This window comes from Pristiophorus japonicus, unplaced genomic scaffold (assembly GCF_044704955.1).
Source record: "Pristiophorus japonicus isolate sPriJap1 unplaced genomic scaffold, sPriJap1.hap1 HAP1_SCAFFOLD_149, whole genome shotgun sequence".
Lineage (NCBI taxonomy): Eukaryota > Metazoa > Chordata > Chondrichthyes > Pristiophoridae > Pristiophorus > Pristiophorus japonicus.
This window is the reverse complement of record NW_027251165.1, coordinates 625723-649641: the sequence shown is the minus strand read 5'-3', so window position 1 is coordinate 649641 and position 23919 is coordinate 625723. Positions and strand designations below refer to the sequence as shown.

The following is a 23919-nucleotide window of genomic DNA, read 5'->3' as shown; positions in this document are numbered from 1 at the left end:
ATGCGAAGCCGGCCCCGACCAAACCCAAGTGAACAGAACCGAAACCGTCCACGACTGAACCGAACCGAAGCCAGCTCCAACCGACCTGAACGCGGCCCAAACCGAAGCGAACCCGGCCCCAACCGAAACGAACCCAGCAACAACAGAACCGAACCCGGCACCAAGCGAAGCGAACCCAGCACAAACCGAACCGAACCGGTCCCCAACCGAAATGAACCGCCAACAAATGAATCGAACCCGACCTGAACCCAATAAACCGATCCGGTCGCAAAATGAACCCGGCTCCAAACGAGCAGAAACAGCCCTCAACCGAACCGAAAAACATCTGACCCCAAACGAACGAATCCCATCTCCAACCAAACGGAATCGAACCCGTCCTCAACCGAACCGAAATCGGACCCAACTGAATCGGACCTGGTCGCAACGGAACCGAACCCTGCCCCAACCGAACCGAACCCGGTCCGAACCGAACCGAACCTAGCCCCAAACGAAACCCTCCCCAAACGAAGCGAAACAGGCCCCAAACGAACCACAATCTTCCCCATCGAACTGAACCTAGACCCAGCCAAACGGAAACCGGCTTCAACCGGACCGAACCGGCTCCAGCCGAAGCGAACCCGGCGCCAACCGAGCCGAAGCCGGAGCCAACCAAAACGAATTCGTCCCAAACTGAATCGAACCCGGCCCCAATTGAACAGAACCTGGCCCAAACCTAGCTGAACAGAACCCGGCACACACTGAACCCAGCAGCAAACGAACCGAACCCAATCGCAACCGAACCTCGCCCCAACCGAACCGGACTCTACCGAACTCCTCCCCAACAGAACCCGGCGATAACCGAACAGAACACTGCCCGAACCGAACAGAACCAGGCACGAACCGATCAGAACCCGGCCACAACCGATCCGAATCCTGTCCCAATCGAAACAAACCAGGCCCCAACCGAACCAAACCCGGCCCCAACTTAAACAAACCCGGCCCCAACCGAACACTGCCTCAACCGAACCGAATCCGGCCCCAAACGAACCAAACCGGCGTCAACCTAAGTGAACTTGGCCCCAACCGCATCGAATCCGTCCCCAACGGAACCCTACCCCTACCAGACCAATCCTCTCCCGAACGAAACCGAACCTCGCAGTAAGCGAACTGAACATGACCCCAATCGAACAGCCATGGATAAATAAGGAAATAAAGGAGAGTATCAAATTAAAAACCAATGCGCATAAGTTGGCCAAGGTTAGTGGGAAAATAGAAGATTGTGAAAATATTAAACGACAGCAAAGAATGATTAAGAAAACAATAAAGAAAGAAAAGATAGATGACAAAGGTAAACTTGCGCAAAACATAACAACGGATAGTAAAAGATTTTACAGATGTATAAAACGGAAAAGAGTGAGTAAAGTAAATGTTGGTCCCTAAGAAGATAAGAAGGGGAATTTCATAATGGGAAATGTGGAAATGGCTGAGACATTAAACAATTATTTCGCTTCGGTCTTCACAGTGGAAGACAGAGAAACCATGCCAGAAATTGCTGGTCACAGGAATGTAGGAAGGGAGAACCTTGAGACATTGATATTACTAGGGGGGTAGTTCTGGACAGGCGAATGGGACTCAAGGTAGACAAGTCCCCTGGTCCTGATGAAATGCATCCCAGGGTATTAAAAGAGATGGTAGAAGTTAGAGCAGATGCATTACTTACAATCTACCAAAATTCTCTGGTCTCTGAGGAGGTACCAGCGGATTGGAAAGCAGCTAATGTAACGCCTCTGTTTAAACAATGGCGCAGACAAAAGTCAGGTAACTATAGGCCGGTTAGTTTAACATCTGGAGTGGGGTAAATGCTTGAAACTATCATTAAGGAAGAAATAGCGGGCGATATAGAGCGGAATATTGCAATCAAGCAGACGCAGCATGGATTCATGAAGTGGAAATCATGTTTAACTAATTTACTGGAATTATTTGAGAATATAACGAGCATGGTAGATCGAGGTGTACCGATGGATGTGGTGCATTTAGATTTTCAAAAGGCATTCGATAAGGTGCCACACAAAAGGTAACTGCAGAAGATAAAGGTACGCGGAGTCAGTGGAAATGTATTCGCATGGATCGAGAATTGTTTGGCTGACAGAAAGCAGAGAGTTGGTAAAATGGTTCCTTTTCGGGTTGGAAATCGGTGGTGAGTGGCGTGCCACAGGGATCGGTGCTGGGACTACACCTATTTACAATATACATAGATGACCTGGAAGAGTGGACAGAGTATAGTGTAACAAAATTTGCAGATAATACAAAGATTAGTGGTAAATCGGGGTGTGTAGAGAACACAGAGAGGCTGCAAAGATATTTAGATAGGATAAGCAAATGGGCTAAGGTTTGGCAGATGGATTACAATGTCGCAAAGTGTGAGTTCATCCAACTTGGAAAAAAAAACAGGAAAATGGAATATTATTTGAATGGGGAGAAATTACAACATGCTGCGGTGCAGAGGGATCTGTGTGTCCTTGTACGTGAATCCCAAAAAGTTAGTTTCCAGGTGCAACAGGTCATCAGGAATTCGAATGGAATGTTGCCCTTTATTGCGAGAGGGATGGAGTACAAAAACAGGGATGTCCTTCTGCCACTGTACAGGGTATTGGTGAGGCCGTACCTGGAGTACTGCGTGCAGTTTTGGTCACCTTACTTAAGGAAGGATATACTGGCAAGGAGGGGGTATAGAGCGATTCACTAGGCTGATTCCGGAGATGAGGGGGTTACCTTATGATGATAGATTGAGTAGACTGGGTCTTTACTCGTTGGAGTTCAGAAGGATGTGGGATGATCTTATAGAAACATTTAAAATAATGAAAGGGATAGACAAGATAGATGCAGAGAGGTTGTTTCCACTGGTCGGGGATACTGGAACTAGGGGGCACAGCCTCAAAATACGGGGGAGCCAGTTTAAACCCGAATTGAGAAGGAATTTCTTCTCCCAGAGTGTTGCGAACCTGTGGAATTCTCTGCCCAAGGAAGCAGCTGAAGCTAGCTCATTGAATGTATACAAGTCACAGATAGATAGATTTTTAAACAATGAGGGAATTAAGGGTTTGATGAGCGGGTGGGTAAGTGGAGCTGAGTCCACGGCCAGATCAGCCATGAACTTGTTGAATGGCGGAGCTAGCTCGATGGGATAGAGGCCTACTCCTTATCCTAATTTTTATGTTCTTATGTTCTATGAACAGAACCTGTCCCCAACCGACGCGAACATGGTCGCAACTGAACCAAACCCGGCATCAACTGTTCCGAACCGGGGCCCAAACAAACACAGCTGCAACCAAACCAAAGCCGGCTCCAACTGAACCAAACCCGTCCGAAAGGGAACTGAACCTGGCACCAACCGTCCGATCAAGTTCCACCCGTACCAGGTCCTAAGCGAACCAAACCCAGCCCCACCAAACCGAAACTGACCTCAACTGAACGAACCGAATTCACCGCCAACCGAACCGAACTAGGCTCCAAACGAACCCGACCCCAACAATACCGAATAGAACCTTTCCCCAACAGAACCCGACCCCAACACAAGGAACCAAACTTAAATTGCCCCGAATAGAACGAAACCCGGCCCGAACCGAACCCAGCCCATTACCAAAACCTGCCCGAACCGAACCGTACTGAACCCAGCCTCAAGTGCGCCGAATAGGAACTGGACCCAACCGAAGCGAAGTCGGCCCTGACCTATCCGAACGCGGCACCAAACTAACTGAACCAAACACATCTCCAACTGAACCGAACTGAAACTGTCCCCACCCAAACAGCACCCGGCCGCAACCGAACCGTACCCGGCCCCAACAGAACCGAAACGAACCATGCCCCAAGCGAACTGAACCCGGCCCCAAGCGAACTCATCCCCAAATGACCGAACCCTGCCCCAACCGAAAAGAACCCAGCAACAACCGAACCGAACCAGGACCCAACCGTACCGAACTGAACTGTGCCGCAACAGACGGGGACCCGGCCTGAATCCAACTGAACCGAATCCGTCCTCAACCGAACCTGACCCCAAACGAACGGAAAACGGCTCCAACCGAACCGAACAACATCTGGCCCCAACCGAACGAATCCCATCTCCATCCAAAAGGAATCGAACCCGTCTTCAAACGCACGGAAATCAGGCCTAACTGAATGGAAGCTGGTCGCAACTGAACCGAACCTTGCCCCAACCGAACAGAACCCGGCTCTAATCGAACCGAACTCAGCCCCAACTGAAACCCGCCCCAAACGTACTGAAACAGGGCCCAACGGAACCAAAATCGTCCCCACCGAACTGAACCTGGACCCAACCGAACCGAAACCGGCTTCAACCGGACCGAACCCGGCTCCAGCCGAACCGAACCCAGCCCCAACCGAACCGAACCACTCCCCAACCGAACCGGCGCCAATCGAACAGAACCCGTTCCGAACCTAACATAACCCGGCCCCAACCTTACCGAACCTAGACCCAACCGAACCAAACCCGGCCGCAACCGAAGGGTTCCCGGACCAAACGAAACGAAGCTGGCCAGAACCCAACTAAAAACAGCTCCAACCGAACCGAACCATACCCTGCCCATAGCGAATCTCTCCCCAAACGAACAGAACCGGGCCCCAACTGAACCAGACACGGCCCCAAACAAACCGAATCCGGCCCCAACTGAACCGAACTAGTACAAAACCGAACAAGACCGCAACCGAACCGAAAACGACTCCAAGCAAATCCTACACAACCGAACCGCAAACTGCAGCAACCGAACCGAACCCACCCCAAACTGAACCGAACCCGTCCTCAATCCAACTTAAACGAAATCGTCACTAATCGAAACCGGCTCTTATCTAATCGAACCAGTCCCGAACTGAACCGAACCTGGTCTTAACCCAACCGAACCGAAAAAAATCCCGAAATTAATCGAACCTGGCCCCAAACGAATCCGGCCCCAACAAAACCCAAACTAAATATTCCGCAACATAACCCGGTCCCAATTGAACGATTCGAACTGAACCCGCCATGAACTGATCCGAACTCGGCCCCAATCGAAACTGGCCCCAACCGAACTGAACTGTACCGCGCCCCAACAGAACCCGGCCCCAATCGAAACTGGCCATAATCGAACACAACCCCAAATGAACCAAACAGAAACTGGCCCCTACCAAACCTAAAACGGCCACAACCAGGCCGAACTAGTAACCCGTCCCCAACCGAGGCGAAGCAGGCCCCGACCAAACCATACCTGCCCCCAAGCGAACTGAACCGAACCGAAGCCAGCCCCAAGCGAACCGAAACCGACCCCAACCGAACCAAACCAGACCCCAAGCGGACCGAACCCAACAACAACCGAACCCAGCCCCAAGTTTACCGAACCGGGCCCCAACCGGACCGAGCCGAACCAAGACCCAACTGAACCGAACAGTAACTGGCCCCAACCGAAGCGAAGCCGGCCCCAACCTAACCAAACCTTGCCCCAACCGAAGCGACGCTGGCACCAACAGTCCCACTCCCCAACCAAGACGAACACGGCCCCAACAGAACAGAACCCGACCGCAACCGAACCGAACGAGGCACCAATCGAACCGTCCCCGTCCCCCACCGAACATAAACCGGCCCCTACCAAACTGCAACCGGCCCCAACCAAACAGAAATCGTCCCCAACCGAAGCGTAGCCAGACCCAACCGAACCGAACACAGCCCCCACCGTACCGAACTTGGCACCAACCCACATGAACCGAACACGTCTCCAACGAACCCAGCCCCAACCGAACCGTATCTGGCCCCAAATGAACACAGCCCCAATCGAACCACTCGAACCCGGGCCCAGCCGAACCGAAATCATCCGCAATGAATCCGTCCCCAATTGAACATGGTCCCAACAGAACTTGGGCCAACCGAACATGGCCCCAACTGAACCGAACCGGGCCCCAACCGAACCCGGCTCCAACAATACCGAAGCAAAACTTTACCCAACAGCACCAGGCCCCAACCCAACGATCCGAACTGAAGCCGTCCCGAAATCAACCGAACTTGCCCCGACCGAATCAAACGCGGCCGTAGCTGAACCAAAGCCGGCCAGATCCGAACCCGATCCCAACCGAAACTGGCCGCAACCGAACCGAAACCAGCACCACATTTACCGAAATGGGTACCAACCGAACCGAACCGAACCAAGTTCCAACTGAACCGAACAGAAACTGGCCCCAACCGAAGCGACGCCGGCTCCAACCACACCAAACCTTGCTGCAAAACAAAAGCAACGCCGGCCCCTAACGGTCCGAACCCGGCCCAAACGGACTCGGCCCGAACTGAATCGAAACTGGCCCCAATCGAACCTGGCCACAAACGAAACGAACCCGCCCCCAACCAAAGCTAGCCCGAAACGAAACGAACCCGGCCCCAAAGCAAACGAACCGGGCCTCACTCGAACTTGACCCCAAACGAACGGAATGCGGAACGAAACGAACCAAATCCAGCACCAACCGAAATTAATCTGGCCCCAATCGAACCAAACCAGGCCCCAACCGAACTGAACGAAGCCGGGCCCGAACCGAACTCGGCCCTAATCGAAACTGGCCTCAACCGAACACGGCCCCAACCGACCCGAACGCAGCCCCAAATTTACGGAACTGGACCCCAACCGAACCGAACCGAACCAAGCCCCAACTGAACCAAACAGAAACTGTCCCCAACCGAAGCGAAGCCGGCCCCAACCGAAACAAACCTGGCCCCAACCGAACCGACGCCGGCCCCAACCGAACCCCTCCGCAACCGATACGAACCCGGCCCCAACCAAAAACAACCCGGCCCCAACCGAACCGAAACCGACCCCAACCGATCCGAACACAGACCCACCGAACCGAAACCGGCCCCAACCGAACCCGGCCCCAACCGACCACGGCCCCAACCGAACCGAAACCGGCCCCAACCGAAAATAGCACCAAGCAACCCGAACCCAGCCCCAAATCTAACGAACACGGCATCAAACGAACCGAACCGAACTCAACCCCAACTGAGCGGAGCTGAAGCTGGCCCCAACATAAGCGAAGCCGGGCCCGACAAAAGCAAACCCGGCACCAACCGAAACGAACAGAAACTGGACCCAACCGAACAGAATCCGGCCCGAACCGAACCGAACCCTGCGCGAACCGAACGCAGCCCCAACTGAACCGAACTCGGCCACAGCCGAATCGAAACTGGGCCCAATAAAACCGAACTCGTTCCCAACCAAACCAATCCCGGACTAAACTGAAACGAACATTGTCGCAATTGAACCGAACCCGGCACTGACTGAATCAAACCCGTGCCCAACCAATAACGGCCACAACCAAAGCGAAGCTGGATCCAACCGAACCGAACCCTTTCCAAACTGAACCCGAAATTGGCACCAACTGTACCGAACCAAGTCCCAACTGAACGCGGCCCAAACCGAACCAAATCCAGCCCAAACAGAACCGAAACTGGCCCCAACTGAACTAATTGAACCCAGCGCCAACCGAATGGAAACGAACACGGCCGCAACTCAACCGAATCGAACCTGTCCCCAACGAATCCGTCCCCAACTGAACCTGCCCCAACCGAAGGGAAACCGTCCAGAACTGAACTGAACCTGGAAACAACCATGCATAACCTAACACCAACCGAACCCGACCCCAACTGAACCATACCCAGGCCCAACCGAACCGAACCTGGCCCCAAACGAACCACTCCACAACAGAACCGAATCGGCCCCCTACTGAATCAAACACGGCCCCAACCGAAACGAACCAGGCCCCAACCGAACCGAACCCGAGCACAAACGAGCAGAACCCGGACCCAAATGAAGAGAACCCCGCCCCAAACGAAGCGATTCCGGCCCCAAACGAAGCGAATCCGTCCCCAACCGAAACCCGCCCCGACCGAAACAAACCCGGCGCCAACTGAACCGAACCCGGCCCCAACCAAACCGAAAGCTGCTCCAACCGAACCGAAAACATCCCGAACTGAACCGAACCTGTCACTAACCATACCGAACCAAATCCCAACCGAACCCGGCCCCAACCGAACCAAATCCAGCCCCAAACGAACCGATCGTGGCCCCAACAGTACGAACTGAATCCAGCGCCAACCGACCTGAAACGAACACGTACCCAACCGAACCGAACTGAACCCGTCCCCAACGAATGCATTCCCAACTGAACCAGGCCCCAACCGAAACGAACCCTTCCCAAACTGAACCAAAACTGGCACCAACCGTACCGAACCAAGTCCCAAAACAAACCGGCCCGAAACGAACAACTCCAGCCCCAACTGATCCGTACCTGGCCCCAACCGAATGAAACAAAACCATCCCCAAGCTAACCGAACCGAACCCAGCCACAACCGAACTGAACCATTCTGCAACGAAACCGTCCCCAACTGAAACCGGCCCCAACCGAACTCGGCCCAAACCGAACCCGGCCGTGAGCGAAACTGGCCCCAAACGAACCTGGCTGCAACCGAACCAAACCCATCCCAAATCGAAACAAACCCGGCCCAAACGAACCTGGCTCGAACTGAAAAGAAACCGGCCCCAATCGAACCTGGCCCCAAACGATCTGAACCGGGCCCCAAACAAATCCGTCCTCAATCGAACCAACTTCGGCCACAACGGAACTGAACCAGTCCCCAAACGAACAGAACCCGGCCCCAACCGAACCGAACCTGGAACCAACCGTACTGAACCCGGCCCCAACGATCCGAACACGGACCCAACCAAACTGAACCAGCCCCAACCGAACCGAACAGAACCCCTCCCAAACCGAACCGAACGCGGTACCGACCGAAACGAACCCTCTGCCAACCGTAGCAAACCCGGCCCCAACTGAAACCAACCCGGCCCGAAACAATCCGTACGCTGTCCCTACCGAAACGAACCCAGTGCCAACCGCACCGAACCTGGCCCCAACCGAACCGAGCCCGGCCCGAACCGAACCGAATCCGGCCCCAATCTAACTGATCCGCACCCGTCACCCAACCGAACTAAAACCTGCCCCAACCATACCGAACCTGGTTCCAACCAAACCAAACGCGGCCCCAAACTAACCGAACAGGGCCCCAACACAACAGTACACAATCCGGACCCATTCGATCCCGGCCTCAACCGAACCTGTTCTGATCTGAACAGAACTTGCCCCAACCGAACTGAACCCGGCCTGAAGCGCAGCGGCCGGAACCTAAACCGGCCCCAATCGAACCTGTGCACAACCGAACTAGACCCCGCCCCAAACGAGCAAAACCCGGCACCAAACCAAGCGAACCCGGCCCCAAACGAAGCGAACCCGGCCCCGAACGATCCACTTCCCGACCGAAACAAACTCGTCCCGAACTAAACCGAACTTGGCACCATGCGTACCAAACAGGACACTAAGCGATCAGGACCCGGCCCCAACCAAATCGAACATTGTCGCAACAGAACCGAACCCGACTCCAACTGAACCGAACCCGGCCCCAATCAAACACGGCCGCAACCAAACCGAAGTCTGATCCAATCGAACAGAACCCGGCCCAAACTGAACGGAACCTGTCACCAACAATACCGAACCAAGTCACAACTGAACCAGGCCCCAACCGACCCAAATCCAACCCAAACCGAACCGAACGTGGCACCAACAGTACGAACTGAACCCAGCGCCAAGCGAACTGAACCGAACACGGACACAACCGAACCGAACCCGTCCAAAACTGAACCGTACCTGGCAGCAACTGAATGAACCGAAACCATCGCCAAGCTAATCGACCCGAACCCAGCCACAACCGAACCGATCCATTCCGAAACGAAACCGTCCCCAACTGAAACCGGCCGCAACCGAACTCGGCCCAAACCGAACCCATCCGTTACCGAAACTGGCCCCAAAGGAACCTGGCTGCAACCGAACCGAACCCGGCCCAAATCTAAACAAACCCGGCCCAAATGAACCTGGCCCGAACTGAAAAGAAACCGGCCCCAATCGAACCTAGCCCCAAACGGTCCGAACCGGTACCCAACCAAACCCGGCCTCAACCGAACCGACCCCGGCCACAACGAAATCGAACCAGTCCCCAAACTAACAGAACCCGGACCCAACCGAACCGAACCCGGAACCATCCGTACTGAACCCGGCCCCAACCGATCCGAACACGGAGCCAAGCAAACTGAACTAGCCCCAACTAAACCGAACAGAACCCGTCCCAAACTGAACCGAACGCGGTCCCAACCGAACCGAACCCTGTGTCAACTGTACCGAACCCGGCCACAACTGAACCCAAGCCGGCCATAACCAATCTGAACGCGGTCCACACCGAAACGAACCCAGTTACAACCGAACCGATACTGGCCCCAACCGAACCGAATTCGGCCCCAACCTAACTGAACCTAATCCTGCCACAACAGAACCGAACCGAAATGAAACCGTCCCCAACAGAACCCGGCCACAACTGACCGAACCATTCCGAAACGAACTTGTTCCAAACTGAACCGAATTTGTCCCAAGCAAACACGGCCTCAACCGAACCAAAACCGGCACCAACTAAACCCTGGACCAACTAAACCGAACCCGGCCCGAACCGAACTGATCCCAGCCCCATAATAGAAACTGGCCCCAATCTAACTGATCCGAACCCGTCACCCAACCGAACTTAAACCTGCCCCAACCATAACGAACCTGACTCCAACCAAAACAAACCCGGCCCCAAACTAAACGAACCCGGCCCCAACACAACAGTACACAATCCGGCCCCATTCGATCCCGGCCTCAACCGAACCTGTCCTGAACTGAACCGAACTTGTCCCAACCGAACTGCACCCGGCCGAAAGCGCACCGGCCCGAAACTAAACCAGCCCCAATCGAACCTTGCAACAACCGAACTGAACCCGGCCCCAATCGAACCAAACCCGGCCCCTAAAGACCCGAACCCAGCCCAAACGAACCCGGCCCGAACTGATTCTAAACTGGCCCCAATCGAACCTGGCCTCAAACGAAACGAACCCGCCCCAACCAAAGATAGGCCGAAACGAAACGAAACCGGCCCAAAGGAAACGAACCGGGCGCCACTTTAACCTGATCACAAACGAACGGAATGCGGACCCAAACGAACCAAATCCAGCACCAACCGAAATGAATCTGGCCCGAATCGCACCAATCCAGGCCCCAACCGAACTGAACTAAACCGGGCCCCAACCGAACCGGGCCCCAATCGAAACTGGCCCAAACCGAACACGGCCCCAACTGAACCAAACAGAAACTGGCCACTACCGAACGGAAACCGGCCCCGAAAAGCCGAACTCGTCGCCAACCAAACAGAAACCTGTCACAACTGAACGGAAACCGGCCACAACAGAACGGAACACGGCCCCAACCCAACTGAAACCAACCCGTCTCCAACCGAACACGGCCCCAACCGAACAGAACACAGCTGCAACCGGACCTCACCCCAACCGAACCGAACCTGGCCCCAACCGAAATTCTTCCCAACCAAACCGAATCTGCCCCCAACCGAATTAAACCCGGCGCCAAAGGAAACGAACCCGGCCACAACCGGACCGAACCCAGCCCCAACTAGCAGAACCCGGCCCCAAACGAAGCGAATCCGTCCCCAACAGACCCCCTCCCCGACCGAACCAAACCCGTCCCTAACTAAAACGAACATGGCAACAACCGTACCAAACACGACCCAATCTAACAGAACCCGGTTCCAACCGAAGCGAACATGGTCGCAACTGAACCGAACCAGGCCCCAACTGAAACGAACCGGGCCACAACCAAACACGGCCGCAACCAAACCAAAGCCGAATACAACCGAACCGAACCCTTTCCAAACTGAACCGAACCTGGCACTAACCGTACTGAACCAAATCCCAACCGAACCCGGCCCCAACCGAACCAAATCAAGCCCCAACCAAACCGAACCTGGCCACAACAGAACGAACCGAACCCTGCGCCAACCGAACTGAACCGAACACGGCCACAACCGAACCTAAACGAAATGATCCCCAATGAAACCGACCCTAACTGAACACGGCCACAATCGAACCGAACACGTTGGTACTTAACCAAAACTGGAAACAACAGTACCGAACCTAGCCCAAACCGAAGACGCCCCCAACGGAACCAATCCCAGCCCCAACCGAATCTAACCTGGCCCCAACGTAACCCCTCCACAACCGAACCGAATCTGCCCCCTACCGAACCAAACCCGGCCCCAACCGAAACGAACCCGGCCGCAACCGAACCGAATTAGGCCACAAACGTACAGAACCCGGTCCGAAACGAAGCGAACCCCACCCCAAACGAAGCGACTCCGTCCCCAATCGAACCCCTCCCCGACTGAAACAAACCCGTCGCGAACTAAACCGAACCTGGCAACAACCGTACCTAACATGACCCCAATCGAACACTACCCGTCCCCAACCGAAGCGAACATGGTCGCAACTGAACCGAACCCGGCCCCAACTGAACCGAACCTGGCCCCAACCAAACACGGCCGCAGCCAAACCGAAGCCGGACCCAACAGAAACGAAGCATTTCCAAACTGAACCGAGCACGGCCCTAACCGAACCAAATCCAGCCCCAACCGAACCGAAACTGGCCACAAAATCACAAACCGAACGCAGCGCCAACCGAACTGAACCGAACACGGCCCCAACCGAACCGAACCGAACCAGTCTCCAACGAATCCGTCCACCACTGAACACGGCCACAACCGAACTGAAAGCGTCGGAACTGAACCGAACTTGGAAACAACCATCTCGAACCCAGCCCCAACCGAACCAAATCTGCCCCCTACCGAACCAAACTCGGCCCCAAACGAAACGAACCCTGCCACAACCGAACCGAACCAGGCCACAAACGAGCAGAACCCGGCCCCAAACCAAGAGAACCCCGGCCTAAACGAAGCGATTTCGGCCCCAAACAAAGAGAATCCGTCCGCAACCGAAACCCTCCTAGACCGAATCAAACCCGTCCCGAACTAAACTGAACCTGGCAACTAACGTACCGAACACGAACCCAATCGAACAGAACCCGTCCACAACCGAAGCGAACATGGTCGTAACTGAACCGAACCCGGCCCCAACTGAACCGAACCACGCCCCAACGAAACACGGCTGCAACCAAACCGAAGCCGGACCCAACCGAACCGAACCCTTTCCAAACTGAACCGAACCTGGCAGCAACCATACTGAACCAAGTCCCAACCAAATCCGACCCAACCAGAACCAAATCCAGGCCAACCGAACCGAAACTGGCTCCAACAGAACGAATCGAATGCAGCTACAACCGAACTGAACCGAACACGTCCCCAACCGAACAGAACCGAACCCGTCCCCAAAGAATCCATCCCCAACTGAACACGGCCCCAACCGAAACCAACCCGTCTGGAACTGTACCGAACCTGGAACCAACCGTACCGTACCCAGCCCAACCCGAACCTGCCCCCAACTGAACCAAACCCAGCCCCAACCAAACCGAATCTGGCCCCAACCGAATTCCTTCCCAACCGAACCGAATCTGCCCCAACCGAACCAAACCAGGCACCAACCGAACCGAACCCGGCGCCAAACGAGAAGAACCAGTCACCAAACATAGCGAACACGGTCCAAACGAAGCGAATCCGTCCCCAACCGAAACCCTCCCCGACCGAACCGAACCCGTCACGAACTAAACCGAACCTGGCAACAACCTTATCAAATAAGACCCCAATCGAACAGAACCCGGCCCCAACCGAAGCAATCATAGTCACAACTGAACCGAACCCGGACCCAACTGAACCGAACCCGGACCCAACCAAACACGGTAGCAACCAAACCGAAGCCGGATCCAACCGAACAGAACCCTTTCCAAACTGAACCGAACCTGGCACCAACCATACCGAACAAAGTCCCAACTGAACATGTTCCCAACCGAACCAAATCCAGCCCCAACCGAACCGAATCTGGTCCCAACAGAACGAATCGAAACCAGCACCAACCGAACTGAACCGAACACAGCCCCAACTGAACCGAACCGAACCCGTCCCCAACGAATCCACCTCAACTGAACCGAACCGAATGCGTATGGAACTGAACCGAACCTGGAAAAAATCATACGGAACCCAGCCCAATACGAACCCGCACCCAACTGAACCAAACTCAGCACCAACCGAACCGAAACTGGCTTAACCGTACCCAGACCCGACCGAACAGAACCGTACCCGGGCCCAAACGAACCAAACACGTCCGCAACAAATCCCTCCCCAACGATACCCGGCCCCAACAGAACTCGGCCCCAAAATAACTCGGCCCCAACCGAACCGAACCCGGCCTCAACCCAAACAAAACGAAACCATCCCCAACTGAACCTAACCCGGCCCTAACCGAACCCGGCCCCAACAATACTGAAGCGAAACTTTAAACAACAGAACCCGGCACCGAACCAACGAACTTAACTGAACCCACCGGAACTCAACCGGACTTGCCCCAACCGAATCAAACCCGGCCGCAACTGACCCGAACCCGGCCAGATCCGAAACCGTTCCCAAACTAAAGTGGCCGTCACCGAACCGAACCCATCCCCAAATTTACCGAACTGGACCCCAAACGAATGGAACCGAACCAAGGCCCAACTGAACCAAACAGAAACTGGACCCAACCGAACGAAGCCGGCCACAGCCGAACCAAACCTGGCCCCAACCGAACCGACGCCGGCCCCAGCCGAACCCATCACCAACCGATACGAAACCGGCCCCAACCGAAGCGAATCGGGCATCAACCGAACCGAACCCGACAACAACCGACCCCAACCTACACTAACCTTACCCAACCGGCCCCAACCGAACCGAAACCGCCCCATACCAAACTGCAACGAGCCCGAAACAAATAGAAATCGTCCCCAACCGAACCGAACACAGACCCTACCGAACCGAACACAGCCCCCACCGAAACGAACCCGGCCGCAACCGAACCCGGCTCCAACCTAACCCGGGCCCAACAGAAACAAAACCGGCCCCAACCGAAAATGGCAACAATAAACCCGAACCCAGCCCCAAATGTAACGAACCAGGCATCAAACGAACCGGACCGATCTCAGCCCCAACTGAGCAGAGCTGAAGCTGGTCCCAACATAAGCGAAGCCGGCCCCGACCAAAGCAAACCCGGCACCAACCGAAACGAACAGAAACTGGACCCAACCGAACAGAACCCGGCCCCAACCGAAGCGAACCCGGCGCCAATCGAACCGAACGCGGCCCCAACTGAACCGAACTCGGCCACAACCGAACCAAAAGTGGCCCCAACCAAACCGAACTCGTTCCCAACCAAACCAATCCCGGACCCAACCCCAAACGAACTTTGTCACAATTGAACCGAACCCGGCCCTTACTGAATCAAACCCGGGCCCAACATAACACGGCCGCAACAAAAGCGAAGCCGGATCCAACCGAACCGAATCCTTTCAAAACTGAACCGAACTTGGCACGAACTGTACCGAACCAAGTCCCAACTGAAGGCCGCCCCAACCGAACCAAATCCAGCTCCAACCGAACCGAAACTGGCCCCAATTGAACGAACGGCACCCAGCGCCAACCGAACTGAACCGAACACGGCCGCAACTGAACCGAACCGAACCAGTCCCCAACGAATCCGTCCCCAACTGAACCCGGCCCCAACCGAAGGGAACCCGTACGGAACTGAACTGAACCTGGAAACAAACATACCGAACCCGGCACCAACCAAACCCGACCCCAACTGAACCATACCCAACACCAACCGAGTCGAACCTGGCCCCAACCGAACCACTCCACAACCGAACCGAATCTGCCCCCTAACGATATAAAACCCGGCCCCAACCGAAACGAACCAGGACCCAAACGAACCGAACACGGCCACAAACGAGCAGAACCCGGCCCCAATTGAATAGAACCCGGCCCCAATCAAACACGGCCGCAACCAAACCGAAGCCTGATCCAACCATACCGAACCCATCCCAAACTGAACCGAACCTGTCACCAACCATACCAAACCAAGTCCCAACCGAAACCGGCCCGAACCGAACCAAATCCAGCCACAACCGAACCGATTGTGTCCCCAACAGAACGAATAGAACCCAGCGCCAACCGAACTGAAACGAACACGGACCCAACCGAACCGAACCGAACCTGTCCCCAACGAATCCATCCCTAACAGAACCCGGCCCCAACCGAACCGAAACCGTACCAAACTGAACCGAAACTAGCACCAACCGTACCGAACCAAGTCCCAACCGAACCCGGCCCGAAAAGATCCAACTCCAGCCCCAACTGAGCCGAACCTGGCCGCAACTGCATGAACCAAAACCATACCCAAGCTAACCGAACGGAACCCAGCCCCAATAGAACCGAACCATTCCGCAACAAAACCGTCCCCAACTGAAACCGGCCCCAAACGTACTCGGCCCAAACCAAACCCGGCAATGACAGAAACTAGCCACAAACGAACCTGGCTGCAACCGAGCCGAACCCGGTCCAAATCGAAACAAACCCGGCCCAAACGAATCTGGGCCGAACTGAAATGTAACCGGCCCCAATCGAACCTGGCCCCAAACGATCCGAACCGGGCTCCAAACAAACCCGGCCGCAATCGAACCGACCCCGGCTACAACGGAACTGAACCAGTCCCCAAACGAACAGAACCCGGCCCCAACCGAACCGAACCCGGAACCAAACGTACTAAACCCGGCCCCAACCGATCCGAACACGGAACAACCAAACTGAACCAGCCTAACCGAAACGAACAGAAGCCGTCCCAAACCGAACCGAACGCGGTCCCAACCGAACCGAACCCTGTGTCAACCGTACCAAACCCGGCCCCAACTGAAACCAACCCGGCCCTAACCAATCCGAACGCTGTCCCTACCGTAGCGAACCGAGTGCCAACCGAACCGAAACTTGGCCCAACCGAACCGAGCCCGGCCCCAAACGAACCGAACCTGGCCCCAACCTAACTGAACTGAATCCGGCCACAACCGGACCGAACCAAAATAAAACCGTCCCGAACAGAACCCGGCCACAACTGAATGAACCATTCCGATACGAACTTGTTCCAAACTGAACATAACTTGTCCCAAGCAAACACGGCCCCAACCGAACCAAAACCCGCCACAAATTAACCTTGGCCCAACTAAACCGAACCCGGCTCGAACCGAACTGGTCCCTGCCCCAATCGAAACTGGCCACAATCTAACTGATCCGAACCCGTCACCCAACCGAATTAAACCTGCCCCAACCATACCGAACCTGGCTCCAACCAAACCAAATCCGGCCCCATTCGATCCCTGCCTCAACCGAACCTGTTCTGAACTGAAACGAACTTGCTCCAACCGAACTGAACGCGGCCTAAAGCGCACCGGCCCGAACCTAAATCGGCCGCAATCGAACCTGGCCACAACCGAACTGAACCCGGCTCCAAACTAGCAGAACCGGCACCCAACCAAGCAAACCCGGCACCAAACGAAGCGAACCAGGCCCCGAACGATCCACTCCCCGTCCGAAACAAAACCTTCCCGAACTAAACCGAACCTGGCACCACCTGTACCGAACACGACCCCAATCGAACAAAGCCCGGTCCCAAACAAGCCGAATATGGTCGCAACAGAACCGAACCCGGCCCCAACTGAAGCGAACCCGTCCCCCAATCAAACACGGCCGCAACCAAACCGAAGCCTCATCCAACCGAACCGAAACTTCCCAAACTGAACCGAACCTTTCACCAACCATAGCGAAACAAACCCAAGCGAACCCGGCCCCAACCGACCCAAATCCAGCCCCAACAGATCAAACGTGGCCCCAAAAGTACGAACTGAACCCAGCGCCAGCCGAACTGATCCGAACACGCACCCAACCGAACCGAACCGAACCCGTCCCTAACGAATCCATCCCCAACTGAACCCGGCCCCAACCGAACCGAACCCGTCCCAAACTGAACCGAAACTGGCACGAACCTTACCGAACCAAGTCGCAAGCGAACCCGGCCCGAAACCAACATCTCCAGCCCAACTGAACCGAACCTGGCCCCAACCGGATGAACCGAAACCATCCCCAAGCTAACCGAACCGAACCCAGCCCCAACCGAACCGAACCATTCCGCAACGAAACCGTCCCCAACTGAAACCGGACCCAACCGAAATCGGCCGAAACCGAACCCGGCCGTGAGCGAAACTGGCCCCAAAAGAACCTGGCTGCAACCGAACAGAACCCGGCCCCAAATCTAAACAAACCCGGCCCAAATGAGCCTCGCCCGAACTGAAATGAAACCGGCCCCAATCGAACCTGGCCCCAAACGATCCGAACCGGGCCCCAACAAAACCCGGCCTCAATCGAACCAACCCCGGCTTCAACGGAACTGAACCAGTCCCCAAACGAACAGAATCCGCCCCCAACCGAACCGAAACCGGAACCAACCATACTGAACCCGGCCCCAACCGATCGGAACACGGACCCAACCAAAATGAACCAGCCCCAACCGAAACCAACAGAACCCGTCCCAAACTGAACCGAACGTTGTCCCAAACGAACCGAACCCTGTACCAACCATACGGAACCCGTCCCCAACTGAACCCAACCCGGCCCTGGCTAATCTGAAGGCGGTGCCTACCGAAACGAACCCAGTGCCAACCGACCCGAACCTGGCCCCAACCGAACCGGGCCCGGCCCCAACCGAACCGAATCCGGCCCCAACCTAACTGAGCCGAATCCGGCCACAACCGAACCGAAGCGAACCGAAATGAAACCGTCCCCAACAGAACCCGGCCACAACTGAACGAATCATTCCGAAACGAACTTGTTCCAAACTGAACCGAACTTGTCCCCAGCAAACACGGCCCAAACCGAACCAAAACCGGCCCCAACTAAACCCTGGCCCAACTAAACCAAACCCCGCCGGAACCGAACTGATCCCGGTCCCAATAGAAACTGGCACCTATCTAACTGGTCCGAACACGTCACCCAACCGAACTAAAACCTGCCCCAACCATAGCCAACCTGGCTCCAACCAAACCAAACCCGGCCCCAAACTAACCGAACCCGGCCCCAACACAACAGCACACAATCCGGCCCCATTCGATCCTGGACTCAGCCGAACCTCTCCTGAACTTAAACGAACTTGCCTCTACCGAACTGAACCGGGCCGAAAACTCACCGGCCCGAACCAAAACCGGCCCCAATCGAACCTGGCCACAACCGAACTGACCCCGGCCCCAATCGAACCAAACCCGGCCCATAATGGTCCGAACCCGGCCCAAACGAACCCGGCCCGATCTGATTCCAAACAGGCCCAAATCGAACCTCGCCACAAACGAACAGACCCCGGCCCCAATCGAACCAAACCCGGCCCCTAATGGTCCGAACCCGGCCCAAACGAACCCGGCCCGATCTGATTCCAAACAGGCCGAAATCGAACCTCGCCACAAACGAAACGAATCCGCCCCCGACCAAAGCTAGCCCGAAACGAAACGAACCCGGCCCCATAGGAAACGAACCGGGCCCCACTCGAACCTGACCCCAAATGAACGGAATGCGGACCCAACCGAACCAAATCCAGCAACAACCGAAATGAATCTGGCCCCAATCGAACCAAACCAGGCCCCAACCGAACTGAACTAAACCGGGCCCCAGTCGAACCCGGCCCCAATCGAAACTGGCCCGAACAGAACGCCGCCCCAACTGGACCAAACAGAAACTGGCCCCTACCAAATCGAAACCGGCCCCGACCAAACCGAACTCGTCTACAACCCAACCGAACCCTGCCCCAAGTGAACGGAAACCGGCCACAACAGAACTGAACACAGCTCCAACCCAACTGAACCGAACCCGTCCCCAACCGAACGAGTCCCCAACCGAACCGCACACAGCCGCTACCGATCCTCACCCCAACCGAACCGAACCTGGCCCCAACCGAACTTATTCACAACCGAACCGAATCTGCCCCCAAACGAATTAAACCCGGCTTCAACCGAAACGAACCCGGCCACAACCGAACCGAACCCGGCCCCAACTAGCAGAACCCGGGACCCAAACGAAGCGAACCCGGCCCCAAACGAAGAGAATCCGTCCCCAACAGAACCCCTCCCCGACCGAACCACACCCTTCCCGAACTAAAACGAACATGCAACAACCGTACCAAACACGACCCCAATCTAACAGAACCCGGCTCCAACCGAAGCGAACATGGTCGCAACTGAACCGAATCCGGCCCCAACTGAACCGAACCTGGCACCAACCGTACTGAACCAAGTCCCAACAGAACCCGGCCCCAACTGAACAAAATCAAGCCATAACCAAACCGAACCTGGCCACAATCGAACGAACCGAACCCAGAGCCAACCAAACTGAACCGAACACGGCCCCAACCGAACCGAAACGAAATGAACCCCAACAAATCCGTCCACAACTGAACACAGCCACAACCGAACCGAACACGTTGGTACTTAACCGAATCTGCAAACAACCGTACCGAACCCAGCCCAAACCGAAGCCGCCCCCAACGGAATCAAACCCAGCTCCAACCGAATCTAACCTGGCCCAAACGGAACCCCTCCACAACCGAACCGAATCTGCCCCCTACCGAACAAAACCCGGCCCCAACCGAAACGAATCCGGCCCCAACCGTACCGAAACCGGCCACAAACGAGTAGAACCCGGTCCCAACGAAGCGAACCGCGCCCCAAATAAGCGACTCCATCCCCAACCGAACCCCTTACCGACCGAAACAAACCCGTCCAGAAATAAACCGAACCTGGCAACACCCATACCGAACACGACCCCAATGGAACAGAACCCGTCCCCAACCGAAGCGAACATGGTCGCAACTGAACGGAACACGGCCCCAACTGAACCGAACCCGGCCCCAACCAAACACGGCCGCAATCAAACCGAAGCCGGACCCAACAGAAATGATCCTTTTCCAAACTGAACCGAACCCGGCCCTAACCGAACCAAATCCAACCCCAACCGAACCGAACCTGGCCACAAAAGTACAAACCGAACCCAGCGCCAACCGAACTGAACCGAACACGGCCCCAACCGAACCGAATCGAAACAGTCTCCAACAAATCCGTCCCCAACTGAACACGGCCTCAACCGAACCGAAAGCGTCGGAAACTGAACCGAACTTGGAAACAACCATTCCGAACCAAGGCCAAACCGAACCCGCCTCCAACTGAACTAAACCCAGCCCCAACCAAAGCAATCCTGGCCCCAACCAAATCCCTACACAACCGAACCGGATCTGCCCACTAGCGAACCAAATCCGGCCCCAACCGAAACGAACTCGGCCGCAACCAAACCGAACCCGGCCACAAACGAGCAGAACCTGGCGCCAAACGAAGAGAACCCGGCCCCAAACGAAGCGATTCCGGCCCGGAACGAAGAGAATCCGTCCCCAACCGAAACCCTCCTCGACCGAAACAAACCCGTCCCGAACTAAACTGAACCAGGCAACAACCGTACCGAACACTAACCCAATCGAACAGAACCCGTCCACAACCGAAGCGAACATCGTCGTAACTGAACCGAACCCGGACCCGACTGAAACGAACCGGGCCCAAAACAAACACGGCTGCAACCAAACCGAAGCAGGACCCAACCGAACCGAACCTTTTCCAAACTGAACCGAACCTGGCACCAACCGTACCGAACCAAGTCCCAACCGAATCCGGCCCAACCCGAACCAAATCCAGCCCCAACTGAACCGAAACTGGTTCCAACAGAACGAACCAAACGCAGCGCCAACCGAACTGAACCGAACACGGCCCCAACCGAACCGAACCGAACCGGTTCCCAACGAATCCATCCCCAACTGAACACGGACCCAACCGAACCGAACCCGTCCGGAACTGTACCGAACCTGGAAGCAACCGTACCGAAACCAGCCCAAGCCGAACCTGCCCTCATCTGAACCAAACCCAGCCCCAACCAAACCGAACATGGACCCAACCGAACTCCTCCCCAACTGAACCGAATCTGCCCCCAACCGAACCAAACCCGACCCCAACCGAACCAAACACGGCCCGAAACGAGCAGAACACGTCCCCAAACGAAGCAAACACGGTCCCAAACGAAGCGAATCCGTCCCCAAACGAAACCCTCCCAGACCGAACCAAACCCGTCCCGAACTAAACCGAAACTGGTACAACCTAATCAAACACGATCCCAATCGAACAGAACCCGGCCCCAACCGAAGCGATGATGGTCACAACTGAACCGAACCCGGACCCAACTGAACCGAACACGGCCTCAACCAAACACGGCAGCAATCAAACTGAAGCTGAATCCAACCAAACCGATCCCTTTCCAAACTGAACCTAACCTGGCACCAACCATAACGATCCAAGTCCCAACTGAACCGGTCCCACCCGAACCAAATCCAGCCCAACCGAACCCAACCTGGTCCCAACAGAACGTATCGAAACCAGCACCAACCGAACTGAACCGATCACGGCCCCAACCGAACCGAAACGAACCCGTCCCCAACGAATCCTCCTCAACTGAACCCGGCCCCAACCGAACCGAACGCGTATGGAACTGAACCGAACCTGGAAACAACCGTACCGAACCCAGCCCAATACGAACCTGCCCCCAACTGAACCAAACCCAGCCCCAACCGAACCGAAACTGGCTTAATCGAACCTAGCCCAGATCGAACCGAACCGTACCCGGGCCAAACCGAACCAAACACGTCCGCAACCAATCCATCCCCAACTGAACACGGCCCCAACCGAACCGAACCAGTCCGGAACTGTACCGAACCTGGAAGCAACCGTACCGAAACCAGCTCAACCCGAACCTGGGCCCCAACTGAACCAAAACCAGCCCCAACCAAACCGAACCTGGCCCCAACCGAACAGAACACAGCTGCAACCGGACCTCACCCCAACCGAACCGAACCTGGCCCCAACCGAAATTCTTCCCAACCAAACCGAATCTGCCCCCAACCGAATTAAACCCGGCGCCAAAGGAAACGAACCCGGCCACAACCGGACCGAACCCAGCCCCAACTAGCAGAACCCGGCCCCAAACGAAGCGAATCCGTCCCCAACAGACCCCCTCCCCGACCGAACCAAACCCGTCCCTAACTAAAACGAACATGGCAACAACCGTACCAAACACGACCCAATCTAACAGAACCCGGTTCCAACCGAAGCGAACATGGTCGCAACTGAACCGAACCAGGCCCCAACTGAAACGAACCGGGCCACAACCAAACACGGCCGCAACCAAACCAAAGCCGAATACAACCGAACCGAACCCTTTCCAAACTGAACCGAACCTGGCACTAACCGTACTGAACCAAATCCCAACCGAACCCGGCCCCAACCGAACCAAATCAAGCCCCAACCAAACCGAACCTGGCCACAACAGAACGAACCGAACCCTGCGCCAACCGAACTGAACCGAACACGGCCACAACCGAACCTAAACGAAATGATCCCCAATGAAACCGACCCTAACTGAACACGGCCACAATCGAACCGAACACGTTGGTACTTAACCAAAACTGGAAACAACAGTACCGAACCTAGCCCAAACCGAAGACGCCCCCAACGGAACCAATCCCAGCCCCAACCGAATCTAACCTGGCCCCAACGTAACCCCTCCACAACCGAACCGAATCTGCCCCCTACCGAACCAAACCCGGCCCCAACCGAAACGAACCCGGCCGCAACCGAACCGAATTAGGCCACAAACGTACAGAACCCGGTCCGAAACGAAGCGAACCCCACCCCAAACGAAGCGACTCCGTCCCCAATCGAACCCCTCCCCGACTGAAACAAACCCGTCGCGAACTAAACCAAACCTGGCAACAACCGTACCTAACATGACCCCAATCGAACACTACCCGTCCCCAACCGAAGCGAACATGGTCGCAACTGAACCGAACCCGGCCCCAACTGAACCGAACCTGGCCCCAACCAAATACG

At 55.7% G+C, this 23919-nt stretch overlaps 3 protein-coding genes across 3 annotated transcripts; all 3 read left to right on the top strand.

The window, feature by feature from the left end:
* LOC139242834 (probable serine/threonine-protein kinase samkC) lies at window positions 1-5408 on the top strand. The gene is made up of 3 exons (XM_070870519.1): window positions 1-169; window positions 699-1137; window positions 5144-5408. The coding sequence occupies exons 1-3, from the start codon at window positions 1-3 to the stop codon at window positions 5406-5408; spliced, it is 873 nt and encodes a 290-aa protein (XP_070726620.1).
* A 2406-nt stretch (window positions 5409-7814) lies between these two features.
* Window positions 7815-11496, top strand: LOC139242833 (proteoglycan 4-like). Its single transcript, XM_070870518.1, has 3 exons — window positions 7815-8079; window positions 8351-8788; window positions 11234-11496. Exons 1-3 carry the CDS (start codon window positions 7815-7817, stop codon window positions 11494-11496), a joined length of 966 nt encoding a protein of 321 aa, XP_070726619.1.
* Window positions 11497-16416: 4920 nt separating this feature from the next.
* LOC139242832 (DNA-directed RNA polymerase II subunit RPB1-like) lies at window positions 16417-19338 on the top strand. The gene is made up of 2 exons (XM_070870516.1): window positions 16417-16860; window positions 18745-19338. The coding sequence occupies exons 1-2, from the start codon at window positions 16417-16419 to the stop codon at window positions 19336-19338; spliced, it is 1038 nt and encodes a 345-aa protein (XP_070726617.1).
* The last annotated feature ends 4581 nt before the right edge of the window (window positions 19339-23919 follow it).

Excerpts from the sequence above, each read along its gene's own strand:
- LOC139242833 (XM_070870518.1), top strand. The coding sequence starts at position 7,815 with ATGAAGAGAACCCCGCCCCAAACGAAGCGATTCCGGCCCCAAACGAAG. Across the intron at positions 8,080-8,350 it reads AACCGATCGTGGCCCCAACA|CCACAACCGAACTGAACCAT; the intron begins GTACGAACTGAA and ends AACCGAACCCAG. Across the intron at positions 8,789-11,233 it reads CCCAAACCGAACCGAACGCG|AAACTGGCCACTACCGAACG; the intron begins GTACCGACCGAA and ends TGAACCAAACAG.
- LOC139242834 (XM_070870519.1), top strand. The coding sequence starts at position 1 with ATGCGAAGCCGGCCCCGACCAAACCCAAGTGAACAGAACCGAAACCGT. Across the intron at positions 170-698 it reads CGAACCCGGCACCAAGCGAA|AACCTGGCCCAAACCTAGCT; the intron begins GCGAACCCAGCA and ends CCAATTGAACAG. Across the intron at positions 1,138-5,143 it reads GAACGAAACCGAACCTCGCA|AAACTGGCCCCTACCAAACC; the intron begins GTAAGCGAACTG and ends TGAACCAAACAG.
- LOC139242832 (XM_070870516.1), top strand. The coding sequence starts at position 16,417 with ATGACAGAAACTAGCCACAAACGAACCTGGCTGCAACCGAGCCGAACC. Across the intron at positions 16,861-18,744 it reads ATCCGAACGCTGTCCCTACC|AACCCGGCCACAACTGAACG; the intron begins GTAGCGAACCGA and ends CGTCCCCAACAG.